Here is a 13074-nt window from a genome sequence, read left to right on the forward strand (position 1 = left end):
TTTTATTTCACTGTTGTGAGTGTGTTTCTGGGTCTGTCTCCTTTTCTTTTTGCTTCTCTCTCTGACCCTTTGTCTCTTTTTCTATTTTTATTAGCGACAGGGTCTCACTGTGTTGCCCAGGCTGGAGTGCAGTGATGCTATCTTGGCTCACTGTAGCCTCTGCCTCCCAGGCTCAAGCAAGCGATCCTCCCTCCTCAGCTTCCCAAGTAGCTGGGACTACAGGCACGCCACCACGCCTGGATAATTTTTTTTTTTTTTTTTTTTTTGTAGAGACAGGGTTTTGCTATGTTGCCCAGGCTGGTCTTGAACTCCTGGGCCCAAGCACTCCACCTGCCTCAGCCTCCCAAAGTACTGGGATTTAATTCCCTTTTTCTCTTCATCTGTCTTTTCAGATTCAGTAGACAGAGACTACTTCATATCTGTGTTTCTCAGTTTTTTTTGAGGATTTAAAAAAATTGAGGTGAAAGTCACATAACATAAAATTAACCACCTTAAAAATGCGTTGGCTGCAGCCTGAGTGACAGAGCAAGACTCCTTCTCAAAAAAAAAAAAAAATGCATTGGCATTTAGTGCCTTCAGAGAGTCGTCCAGCCGCCACATTGGAGACATGGTCTTGTTCTGTTGCCCAGGCTGGAGTACAATGGTGCAATCTCAGCTCACTGCAGCCACAACCTCCTGGGCTCAAGTGATCCTCCTACTTTAGCTTCCCAAGTAGCTGGGGCCACAGGTGCGCACCACCATGCCCAGCTAATTTTTTATTGTTTGTAGAGACGGGGTCTTTCTATGTTGCCCAGGCTGGTCTTGAACTCCTGGGCTCAAGCAGTCTTCCTGCCTCAGCCTCCCAAAGTGTTGGGATCACAGGCGTGAGCCACCGCACTTGGCCTTGTTTCTGCTGTCCTTTGACTCTGTGTTTCTCCTCTTTCCCTGCATCCTTCTCTGACTGGCATCATGGTGTGGGTCTCTTCCTGGAGTCTCCTGCTTTCTGTCTGAATACGCCATCTTTCCTCAGGCCCGGCCTCTGTGGGGCCCCCAATGGAGGAGTCTGTGGCCCATGCTGTGGCAGCAGTCGGGAGCCGCCTGTATATCTCTGGGGGCTTCGGGGGAGTGGCCCTGGGCCGCCTGCTGGCACTGACCCTGCCCCCTGACCCCTGCCGCCTGCTGTCCTCACCTGAAGCTTGTAACCAGTCTGGGGCCTGCACCTGGTGCCATGGGGCCTGCTTGTCCGGGGATCAGGCCCACAGGTAACCATGGCGACCATGATAGGCAGTGGGGAGTGGAGCCCTCTAATGGGGGTCCTGTGCTAGGCCACACCAGGATGGAGGCCTCAGGAGTATACCGCCTGGTTCAGGAAAGGGGTGAATCACTGCAAGCAGGGTGGCCAGGGGAGCTCTGAGTGGGGACCCCTGCCTGGGACTGGGATCTCATGCAAGAATGCTTGCTGGAGGAGCTGGGTCTGAACTGGGCCCTAAAAGAATGGTAGAGTTGAGACCATCAGCGATTCAGAAGTGAGGCTGAGACTGGAAGCTGGAGGGGGTCAGCTCAGAAAGGACTTCCCGTGCCTGGCAGAGGCACTGGCTCTGTCCAGCTCCACAGACCCCTCAGCTGCGGTTCCGGGAATGCAGACATCCTGGACACTGAAAGTATTTTCCTAGGCTTAGCACAGACTCACCTCGCTGCCCAGTCACCCTCACTGACGTGAGGCTATTAGTTGACCTTATTTGCCCGATGGGTGTGTTGTCAGTTACTACAGGAATGTTAATGGTTTGATTTTGGGGTGCTCCTTCCCCCAGACCTCACTGGAGGTGTTGTGTAACAGTGGGCACACCCACTGCTTTTCTAAAATCCAGAACAGTCTGAAACGTGTGTACTTCTTGGGATTTGGGGTAAGGGATTGTGGACCCCCACTGTGCAGGACAGGGAGCCATGGAAGGCCTAAGCAGGACAGGGCAGGGACAGGCCTGGGCAGTGAGATTCCTGGCGCTGTTGTGAGGGGTAGAGTGACGAAACACTTCAGGTGGGCACCAGGTTGGGCAAGGGGCTGCAGGGGTGGGGAGGACAGGACGGTCAGAGAGAAATCCAGGAGGCAGAAGGCTTTGGTGGCTGCATGGGCAGGAGGACCTGGGTGTGGTCCAGCGTCTCCGGCCTGGGTGACAGGTGGATGTGGGACCATCTATTACCAAATGGGGGTGGGGACAGCCAGGCTCAGGAGGCCTGTGCTATGTCCAGCTTGGGATGCAGGGTTGGGGGCCTGCAGGACAGTGTCTGGGAGGCAGAAGGAGGGGGTCTGGATGGGTGTGAGTGAGCCAGGCCTCATGCCCTTTAGGCTGGGCTGTGGGGGCTCCCCCTGCTCCCCAATGCCTCGCTCCCCGGAGGAATGTCGACGTCTCCGGACCTGCAGTGAGTGCCTGGCCCGCCATCCTCGGACCCTGCAACCTGGAGATGGAGAGGTGAGTGGTGGGGAAGGCAGGGTTGAGAAGCAGCAGGTGTAGGACAGGGAGGTCCTGGTCTCCACTCTGGTCAGCTGTCCCACCCACCCCAGGGTCTCAGGAACCACCGAGTTCTCAGCTGGCTCAGGAGGGGTGCTGAGGGTCTCATCCAGCCTGTCTTCCCTCACCAGGCATCAGCCCCCCGCTGTAAGTGGTGTACCAACTGCCCCGAAGGTGCTTGCATTGGACGCAATGGGTCCTGCACCTCTGAGAATGACTGTCGGATCAACCAGCGAGAGGTCTTCTGGGCAGGGAACTGCTCCGAGGCTGCGTGCGGGGCTGCTGACTGCGAGCAGTGCACGCGGGAGGGCAAGTGCATGTGGACGCGGCAGTTCAAGAGGACGGGTGAGCACTGGGCCTAGTTCCTGAGAGGGGAGTCTTGGGGCCTGGACTCCTGGGTCTGAGGGAGGAGGGGATGGGGGCCTGGACTCCTGGGTCTGAGGGAGGAGGAGCTGGGCGCCTGATCTCTTGGGTCTGAGGGAGGAGGGGCTGGGGCTGGACTCCTGGGTTTAAGGGAGGAGGGGCTGGGCCTGAGCTCCTGGGTCTGAGGGAAGAGGGGCTGGGGCTGGACTCCTGGGTTTAAGGGAGGAGGGGCTGGGCCTGAGCTCCTGGGTCTGAGGGAGGAGGGGCTGGGCTTGTGATCTCCTGGGTCTGAGGTTCTAATCCCCGTGCCCCACCCCCAGGGGAGACCCGCCGCATCCTCTCCGTGCAGCCCACCTATGACTGGACGTGCTTCAGCCACTCTCTGCTGAATGTGTCCCCCATGCCGGTGGAATCATCACCCCCACTGCCCTGCCCCACCCCTTGTCACCTCCTATCCAACTGCACCTCCTGCCTGGACTCTAAGGGAGCGGATGGGGGCTGGCAGCACTGTGTCTGGAGCAGCAGCCTGCAGCAGGTACTGCACCTGGCCAGGACCGTGCCAGGCAAGGGCCCGGGCAGGTCTCCCTCCTCTCTGCCCTGGCAGGGACCTTTCTTCCACCATCTCCTCCACCCGCCTCCTTCCATCTCCCTGGCTCTAGCCTCAGTCCTGCTTCTTTCTCATGCCACCATCTCTTTCCTCCCTCATTGCCTCATGAGGGTCCCTGCTGTGTCCTCCAGCCATGCTTCTGTGTGTGCCGCTTTCCCAGCCCCTGGCCTCTGCCTCTCCAACTTTTGTCCATGGTATCATGGTCTCCTCATCCTTTCCATGACTTTAAAAAATTTTTAATTTAATTTTTTGTTTTTAATTTGTCGATATAATTCATAGGTTCACATCCATGACTCTTAATACTTCTCCCTTCAACCTCCCAAACCTTTTCTGCTTCCCTCCTCTCTCTTTCTCTCTCTACTTATGGAACTTTTGGTTGTAAGAAACAGACACTCCCTCGAGCTGGTTTTGTTATAAGGAAGTGTGGGTATTTGATGGACTCTGAGAGCAGGAAGTGTTTCTGCTCTGTCGCTCTCAGGCCACGACCCGTAATCTCAGCTGTTCTCCGCAATTCTCCATTGTCCAGTTTCTCTTGGCCTGATAGTCAACACACATGGCCGCAGATGGCAGCCTTGACCCCCAGTCTAGATGCCTTCTAATTCCAGAGACCACGTTCATCTCTGTGTTTGTCAGTTAGCTCACATTCTCGAGGAGAAACTCTGACTTAGTGCACGAGCTACATGTCCAGCCTTGGTGTAGTGGGATGTGGCCAGGGAGGGCTAGGAGCACGTGGTTCAAACGTGGCAGGTCAGATCTAGGCCTCTCCTAGGCTGTGGGGTGGAGAGATGATTCCTGAAGGTGGGTGTGGCCTAGGCAGGCATGTGTGTACCCGTGACAGTCCGCCCCTTGGACTGCCTGGCACATGCTCTCTTGTTTCCAGAAACTCCATTCCAAAGATGCTTCCACCTGACATGATTAAACTGTCGCGGTGGCAGACAAAGGCATTCGCACCCCACCCCACTGCCCCCCAGTGGGAGATAAGACACATTCACCTCCCACTGTCACATGTGGAAGCAATGTCACTCAGCCAGAGCCCACTCCTCATTCATACCTCGATTATGCAAGACCCACTCGAGGCAAAACTACTCACCATCCGACAACCCATGAACTAAGTGATCAGTCCAGCCACCACCCAGACACTAGTAGACAACAGTGCAGGGATGTGGGACACTTGCCATTTTGAGAGGTGAACTAAAGAAACCAACAGCACTTCGTGGAAATTCAAGACCAGGAGGGCAGGGTGTGGAGGACCAAGAATCCCACAGACCAGGAGCCCTGCCTGGGAGTGGTACATAAGCTCTCACCTGGAGGTAGTTTGCCTTGCGATCAAAAGCTCAGGCTGTGAAGTCAGTGGGATCTGGGTTTGACTTCAACTTGGCCACTTCCTGGCTGTTTGACTTTGGATGGGTGACTTCCCCTCTCCGAGACCTCAGGGAGAGTTTGCTAAAATGGGAATCATTTCACTAGATCCTGTCCCCTAGGGAGGTTGTACCAGTTAAATGGGGGAGAATTTACTTAGAGCATAGAGGAATGCCTGCCATTCAGGAAGGACTAAAAAATGGCTAATGATCATGATCATTGTTACTGTAATGAGCAGTGGTGAGAGGGCCAATCTGGCTGACCCAAGTCCTGCCACTGGGAGGATTCCCAGTCTCCACTGTACGGGACACACCAAGAGGGTGGCTGCGGGAGTTCCCCATGGGGGCTCTCAATGTGGCCAGAAGGGCAGAAGTCCCTGTGATTTTGGTCTGTGGTAAGCAGAGGCCTCTCGTCTCCAAGCCTGGAGTCCTACTGGTAGTATGGGTTCTCCCCGGATATTATTGAGATTTCCATCATTTATCTTTGTGGGAGCTCCAGGGAGCAGAAGGCATACCCACAGTCCTGTGGGCATGCGCTGTTCCCCCAGCCTCTCGGTGCCTGCCAAGTTCTCACATGCCTGAAGAGCTGGGGGTGCTAAGGAGATGGGGGAGTGGCCAGGAGGGAGGCAAGGGGAAGAGGTGGGGCCAGTGAACTGGAGAGCACAGCCTGTCCCCAGGGGCCAGACGAGCACAGTGTTGATGGTGTATGTGAATGTGAGAGGGGACTTTTGCCAGACTTTCTATGAAACCTCCTAGCTTTAAAGTGATGGCTTAGCTGGGTGGGGTGGCTCAGGCCTGTAATCCCAACACTTCAAGAAGCTGAGACAGATTGATTGCTTGAGGCCAGGAGTTTGAGACCTGCCTGGGCAACATAGCAAGACCCTCATCTCTACAAAAAAAAAAAAAAATTAGCCAGGCATAGTGGTGCGTGTCTGTAGTCCCAGCTCCTTGGGAGGCTGAGGTGGGAGGATCACTTGTGCCTGGGAGGTTGAGACTGCAGTGAGCCATGATTACAGCACTGCACTCCAGCCTGGGTGACAGAGCAAGACCCCATCTCTAAAAAAAAAAAAAAAAAAAAAGTTAGGCCAGGTGCAGTGGCTCACACCTGTAATCCCAGCACTTTGGGAGGCTGAGGTGGGTGGATCATGAGGTCAGGCATTCAAGACCAGCTTGACCAATGTGGTGAAACCCTGTCTCTACTAAAAATACAAAAATTAGCCAGGCATGGTGGCAGGTGCCTGTAATCCCAGCTACTCGGGAGGCTGAGGCAGGAGAGTCGCTTGAACCTGGGCGGCAGAGGTTGCAGTGAGCTGAGATCGCGCCACTGTACTCCAGCCTGGGTGACAGAGTGAGTCTCCGTCTAAAAAAAAAAAAAAAAAACTGTTGGCTTAGATTCCACCACACAAATCAAACATAATAGGCGTGCAGGTGAGACCTGTTATGATTTGGCTCAAGGGCTGCCTGATTCTAACCATCCGGCATTGTTCTTTTTTTCTTTTTTTGAAATGGAGTCTCACTCTGTTGCCCAGGCTGTAGTGCAGTGGCATGATCTCGTCTCACTGCAGTCTCCACCTGCCAGGTTCAAGTGATTATCCTGCCTCAGCCTCCCGAGTATCTGGGACTACAGGTGCACGTCACCACACCTGGCTAATTTTTGTATTTTTAGTAGAGACCAGGTGTCACCATATTGGCCAGGCTGGTCTCGAACTCCTGACCTTGTGATCCACCTGCCTCGGCCTCCCAAAGTGCTGGGATTACAGGCGTGAGCCACCACGCCTGGCCCAGCATTGTTCTTTTTAATGGCTTTGACCTGTGAGTCTGGAGCAGGCAGCAGAGACACTCCTTCTCTGGTCTGCCTCCTTCCTGTCATCCTCCCTCCCTCTCTTCAGCGAATTTATCATTGAGCACTTTCTTTCTGCTGGGTGCTTTGCTAGGCAGGGGGGAATGTCAGCAGATGAGCTAGAGTCCTGCTCTCAGAACTTATGTTCATACACCTTTTCCATGAACTCAGGAAATGCAGTGTATGATGTTGGGCATCTTTGCATTTGGTCACTAGGGAGATCACAGCAGAAAGTGCTGTGCAGGACTGAGGATTCAGGGTTCTCCACCCCTCCCAGATTGTCCCACCATCTGCCAACAAGTGCCCTAAATTTAGATCTGGAAGCCCAGCCCAGCAGAGAATTTGCCTCTGGCAGTTCAGCAAGTCTCAGTGATTTGCAGGCCCCTCAGTGGGCTCCAAGCTCCAGCCACAGCAGTCAGGGTTTTCTATTTCAGGATTCCATGGTTGCTTTGCCTTTTCCTAAGTGCTTTCAGGCAGCCAGCCCAAATTAACCCCTTTCCTCTTATTCTTCACTTATGGCCCAAGCAATAAATAAAATGCCTTATACACTGAGGTAAGTTCCCAAGAGCCTGAATCTCATTGTGCACATTTTTGGGGTCCTGACATACAAATATGGCTTGTGAGTTGCTACGCAGCCCCTAACCAAGGACTCTCAGGTTCTCAGTATGGGGTGGGAGAAGCCTTTTTGCCTCAGCAGCCACATTTTTTCTTTTTCTTTTCCTTTCTTTTCTTTTTTTTTTTTTTTTGAGACGGAGTCTCGCTCTGTCGTCCAGGCTGGAGTGCAGTGGCGCGATCTCCGTTCACTGCAAGCTCCGCCTCCTGGGTTCACGCCATTCTCCTGCCTCAGCCTCCTGCATAGCTGGGACTACAGGTGCCCGTCACCATGCCTGGCTAATTTTTTCTATTTTTAGTAGAGACGGGGTTTCACCATGTTAGCCAGGATGGTCTTGGTCTCCTGACCTCGTGATCTGCCCGCCTCGGCCTCCCAAAGTGCTGGGATTACATTTTTCTAAGAAACTGTGGTTTGCAACCCCACTCCTGATACTCTTTTCTGTCTCCTTCTGGGATCATTGCCATTTTTCCTTTACCTGGAAGAAACAGAAGTGCCCTTAGTAAGGAGGGGAACTCCCTCCACCAATACAATGGTACCTGTTGGAACCCAGGGTAGAAAGTACAGCAGGGCCTCACAAGGAACTGGAGACAGAGACTGGAAACCTGCCTTTCTATCTGTCTTTAGGGCACGTGGTTCTCATCTCTGTCTGTTTCTGCAGCCTGCTCTTTTCCTGCCTGTCTGCGCCCTCTTTATTTGATCATCATTTGCTTATCTAAACAATCCCTTCAACCCAAGTCTGCGCGATCTTCTAGTTTATTTTCTTTTTTTGAGACAGAGTCTTACTCTGTTGTCCAGGCTGGAATGCAGTGGTGCAGTCGTGACTCATTGCAGCCTCAACCTCCCGGGCTCAAAAAATCCTTCTACCTCAGCCCCCCCAGGTAGCTGGGTCTACAGATGTGTGCCACCACGCCCAGCTAATTTTTTATTTTTTGTAGAGATGGTGTCTCACTGTGCTGCCCAGGCTGGTCTGGAACTCTTGGGCTCAAGTGATCCTCCCACTGTAGCCTCCCAAAGTATTGGTATTACAGGTGTGAGCCCCTGCGGCCAGGCAACCTTCCAGTTTCAAGATCCTCCCCAGCCCGACTTCCAGCCTTGGTGTGTAGTTACAAATGCTTGAGAGGGAAAACGTGATGACCCCAGCTAGTGTCCACTTTGCTCTACCTGTCTGTGGCCAGGGAGGGGTGAGACCTCAAAGAGGGTATGGTCTGGGAAGATACCCAGAATGTGTTTGTTTAAGCTTATTTCCCCATCTCTCTCTTCCCTGCATCCCCATCCCCTCCCCCCCATACAGTGTCTGAGCCCTTCCTACCTGCCCCTGCGATGTATGGCCGGAGGCTGTGGGCGGCTGCTCCGGGGACCTGAGAGCTGTTCCCTGGGCTGTGCTCAGGCAACCCAGTGCGCCTTGTGCCTGCGGCGCCCCCATTGCGGCTGGTGTGCCTGGGGGGGCCAGGATGGGGGTGGCCGCTGCATGGAGGGTGGACTCAGCGGCCCCCGTGATGGTGAGAGGGCTTTGGGCATGGGGGGAGAGGGGCTGGCCCTTGGCTGGGGTCTGATACAGTGAACAAAGGGATACCGGGCCAGACCGAGAGGTGGGGCTCAGAGGAGGCAGGAGGGAGGGCCTAGGCAACTGGGGCAGGTGGTACAGAGGTCCAGGTAAAATGCTATATCCCCGGTGCTAGGGCTGACGTGTGGGCATCCAGGGGCCTCCTGGGCCTTCCTGTCCTGCCCCCCTGAGGACGAGTGTGCAAACGGGCACCACGACTGCAACGAGACGCAGAATTGCCACGACCAACCCCACGGCTATGAGTGCAGCTGCAAGACAGGCTACACCATGGACAAGTGAGGCTGCAGGCGGCGCGGGGGCCAGACAGGCTAGGGTGGGAGAGTCTGTGGGGAGCAGTAATGGATGAGGCCTAGAGCCAAGCAGCACAGAAGAAAAGAAAGCTTGAGGCATGAAGGCAGTGGGATTGATCCCTGAAGGTCAAGAGTGGTGAGACTGAGCAGGGAAGAATGAGTTTCATAGGGTACCCCAATGGCCAGGCACAGTGGCTGATGCCTGTAATCCCAGCACTTTGGGAGGCCGAGGCAGGTGGACCACTTAATGCCAGGAGTTCGAGACCAGTCCACAGGGAGACCCCATCTCTACAAAAAAATAAAAAAGAAAATAGGGTACCCTCAAAAGAGGAGATAGGGTTGTGGGCTACACCTGGAGGGGGTGGTGGGCTAGATCCTGAAGAGGAGATATTGACAGGACAGAGCAGAGATGAGCAACCAGTTGAGAAAAGGGTGGGGTAGTTGGTTGGGCGCTAGGCCATGAAGCCACGAGGAGGGTGGCCACCTGCCCTGAGCCCCACTTTGTCCCTGCAGCATGACAGGGCTGTGCCGCCCTGTGTGCGCCCAGGGCTGTGTGAACGGCTCATGCGTGGAGCCCGACCACTGCCGCTGCCACTTTGGCTTTGTGGGCCGCAACTGCTCCACGGAATGCCGCTGCAACCGCCACAGTGAATGCGCTGGTGTCGGGGCGCGCGACCACTGCCTGCTCTGCCGCAACCACACCAAGGTGGGCCGCCCGGGGCCTCAGACCGCCGACCCTGGAACCCAGGCCCTCGCTTGCCTTCATCCCACGCTCAGGCGTCTCGCATCTCATTCTGAGCCCTGATAAGCCAGGGACAGATAAGCCAGAGCCCTGTCCCAGGGAGATGTGTGGAGACTTGGGGGATGCTGCCTGGGTTTGGATCCCAGAGGGTCTGCCCTGGAATAGTGGACGGAGTGGGTGCTGGGCCAGGAGGACAGGCACATGGAGGAGGATTTGAGATAATAGAGAGAAGGGCTTTTGAGCTCAGCACTTTGGGCTGCAGGTGTGCAAGGGAAGGTGGGGGCTAAATCCCAGGGAGGCTGAGATTGTCCAAACCAGGTACCCGAGCCTCTATTGCCCTCCCGTGGGCTCTCAGAACCTGCCCCTGTGCCCCCCACACCCTCCTACCCCTGGTGACTCTCCAGCCTCTCTAACTATCCTGTCCTGGGTTCTCAGGGCAGCCACTGTGAGCAGTGCCTCCCGCTGTTTGTGGGTTCAGCTGTCGGAGGCGGGACCTGCCGGCCCTGCCATGCCTTTTGTCGTGGAAATAGCCACGTCTGCATCTCCAGGAAGGAGTTAGCAATGTCGGAGGGAGAGCCAAAGAAGTACTCACTGGACCCAGAGGAGGTGAAAGAGAGGGATCAGATGCCTGGGTCTGAAGGAGGAGGGGCTGGGGAGCTCTTGGGTCTGAGGGAGGAGGGGCTGGAGGCCTAGATTCCTGGGTCTGAGAGAGTAGAGGCGGGGGTCTTGGACTCCTGGGTCTGAGGGAAGAGGAGCTGGGGCCTGAACTCCTGGATCTGAGGGAGGAAGGGATGGGAGCCTGGCCTGGGTCTGAGGGAGTGGGGGGTGGGAGCCTGGCCTCCTGGGTCTGAAGGGGGAGGGGGTGGGAGCCTGGACTCCTGGGTCTGAGCGGGGAGGGGGTGGGAGCCTGGACTCCTGGGTCTGAGGGAGGAGGTGGCTGGTCCATGCCTTTCTGTGATCACACTGTCTTTCCTTGGCCAGATTGAAAACTGGGTGACAGAGGGTCCTAGTGAAGATGAGGCTGTGTGCGTGAACTGCCAGAATAACAGCTATGGGGAGAAATGCGACAGCTGCCTGCAGGGCTACTTCCTCCTGGATGGGAAGTGCACCAAGTAAGAGGAATGGGGGGCCGGGGATCCCACCCTTCTCACTGGGAGTAGCTCTGGAGCCAGACCCCCTCTTTAGTCCTCCACCCCCAGTCAGGAGAGGATGACACCCCCAGGGAGCACCCAGGCTGGGGTCAGGGTAGGGAAGGAGCTGGAATGTGATGCCACTCCCTACCTCCAAGTCTAGTGCTGAAGTGTAGGCACAGAGTGGCCCGATCGAGAACAAGATGGGGCGGCTGAGGGCAGAGGCCTTGGAACAACCTCCCCTTTCCATCTCCTTCTTTCTGAGTGTTCAGTGAGTGCTGGAGTCTGTGCAACTCGGGTTCCAATCCCAATGGCAATTTAACTGCTTTGTGGCCTTGGGCAAACAGCTTGACCTCTGTGAACCTTAGTTTCCTCTTCTGGCCTGTTGCACAGAGTTGAGCTCACATATGGGGTGTCCATCCTGGACCACTGCAGGCCATGGGGGCTCCGTAACCCTCAACTTCTTCCCCAGATGCCAGTGTAATGGCCACGCGGACACATGTAACGAGCAGGATGGGACGGGCTGTCCTTGTCAGAATAACACAGAGACGGGCACATGCCAGGGCAGCTCCCCCAGTGACCGTCGAGACTGCTACAAGTACCAGGTGCGGCTGCAGAAGCTAGCGGTGGGCCGAGGGCCCTACACCTTATGGAGGTCAGGGCTGGGATGAGGTAGCCAGGCTCAGGCAGGACTGACAACATGGGATCCGAATCAGTGGTTTTGGGATCCAGTGCAGCTTGACAGACTGTTCTTGAGCCCCATTCAGTTACAGGCCCTGAGCAGTGATGCTGGGGACCAAGATATGAGCCTCTGGGGGACTCTCAGACTGGTGGGGAGACAGTCTCCATTACAGGTAGTCACAGCTAAAGGTGGCACATGCCAGAAAATCTATCTCATGGTAGCTCAACCGAAAAAAGAAAATGGGCTGGGCATGGTTGCTCATGCCCGTAATCCCAGAACTTTGGGAGGCTGAGGCGGGAGGATCACTTGAGCCCGGGAGTTCAAGACTAGCCTGGGCCACATAGTGCAACCCCATCTCTGAAAAATATTTAAAAATTAGCCTGGCATGGTGGTGCACATCTGTGGTCCCAGCTACTTGGGAGGTGGAAGTGGGAGGATTGCTTGAGCCCAGGAGGTCGAGGCTGCAGGACTGTGTCTCAAAAACAAACACACACACACACACACACACACACACAAAAAAAAAAAAAAAAAAAAAAAAGAAGAAAAGAAAATGTATTGACTCTTAGAACTGAGGGTCTGTGACTGCCTTCAGGACTGGCTGGATCCAGGTGCTCATACAATGCCATCAGATCCAGGTGCTCATACAATGCCATGTCTCTCTGCGTCTTGACTCTGCTTTTCTCTGCATTGGCTTCATTTTCAGGCAGATTCTTCCCAGTTAGCAGGCCCCCTCTGATGAACTGAGGTTAGCAGAGATCTCGTATCATTTAATACCCAGATTCAAATTCCTCTTGAGTGCGTTTCCCTTTTTCTTCTGCACAGAGGCTCCTGGAGCACCTGCACTGGCCACCTGGCTGGCTGCTGTGTTCCAGACTTGCCTCCATGATGTCCCAGGCTCCCTCCTCAGAGGACCGCCCCCCCCGCCCCCCCCAGCCACCTTCTGTCTCCAGTCCCAGAGGGAAGAGAAAGTCTCTTGCTCTCAGTCTCCCTTACCCATCTATAGAAACATAATAGCTGCAAAGATGCAACCCCATCCCAAATGACAACAGTTTTACAAGCCTTACTGACCCCTAACATTTCTATCCTGGGCCAGAATTTCTGCTTTTTCATTTTATTTTTTTAATTTTTAATTTAATTTAATTTTTTCTGGACACAGAGTATTGCTCTGTCGCCCAGGCTGGAGTGCAGTGGTGTGATCTTTGCTCGTGGCAGCCTCCACCTCCTGGGTTCAAGTGATTACCCTGCCTCAGCTCCCTGAGTAGCTGGGACTACAGGCACATGCCACCATGCCTGGCTAATTTTCTGTATTTTAGTAGAGATGGGGTTTCACCATGTTGCCCAGGCTAGTCTCAAAACTTCTGAGCTCAGGCAATCCATCTGCCTTGGCCCCCCAAAGTGC

General features: G+C 54.8%; 1 protein-coding gene across 3 annotated transcripts in view; it reads left to right on the top strand.

Annotated features, from left to right (window-relative positions):
• Positions 1–13074, top strand: part of MEGF8 (multiple EGF like domains 8) — a 52644-nt gene that overhangs the window by 33781 nt on the left and 5789 nt on the right. For 2 of the 3 annotated variants that reach the window (XM_030797052.1, XM_030797053.1), the window contains 10 exons: positions 1010–1241; positions 2324–2447; positions 2618–2831; positions 3170–3384; positions 8559–8766; positions 8947–9106; positions 9635–9827; positions 10299–10469; positions 10845–10975; positions 11466–11598. In XM_030797052.1, the coding sequence (XP_030652912.1) occupies positions 1010–1241; positions 2324–2447; positions 2618–2831; positions 3170–3384; positions 8559–8766; positions 8947–9106; positions 9635–9827; positions 10299–10469; positions 10845–10975; positions 11466–11598 (1781 nt within the window). The remainder of the gene's footprint in view (positions 1–1009; positions 1242–2323; positions 2448–2617; positions 2832–3169; positions 3385–8558; positions 8767–8946; positions 9107–9634; positions 9828–10298; positions 10470–10844; positions 10976–11465; positions 11599–13074) is intronic. The other variant, XM_030797054.1, reaches the window with a different exon arrangement.

The sequence above is a fragment of the Nomascus leucogenys genome, chromosome 17, assembly GCF_006542625.1.
Source record: "Nomascus leucogenys isolate Asia chromosome 17, Asia_NLE_v1, whole genome shotgun sequence".
NCBI classification, from domain to species: Eukaryota; Metazoa; Chordata; class Mammalia; order Primates; family Hylobatidae; genus Nomascus; species Nomascus leucogenys.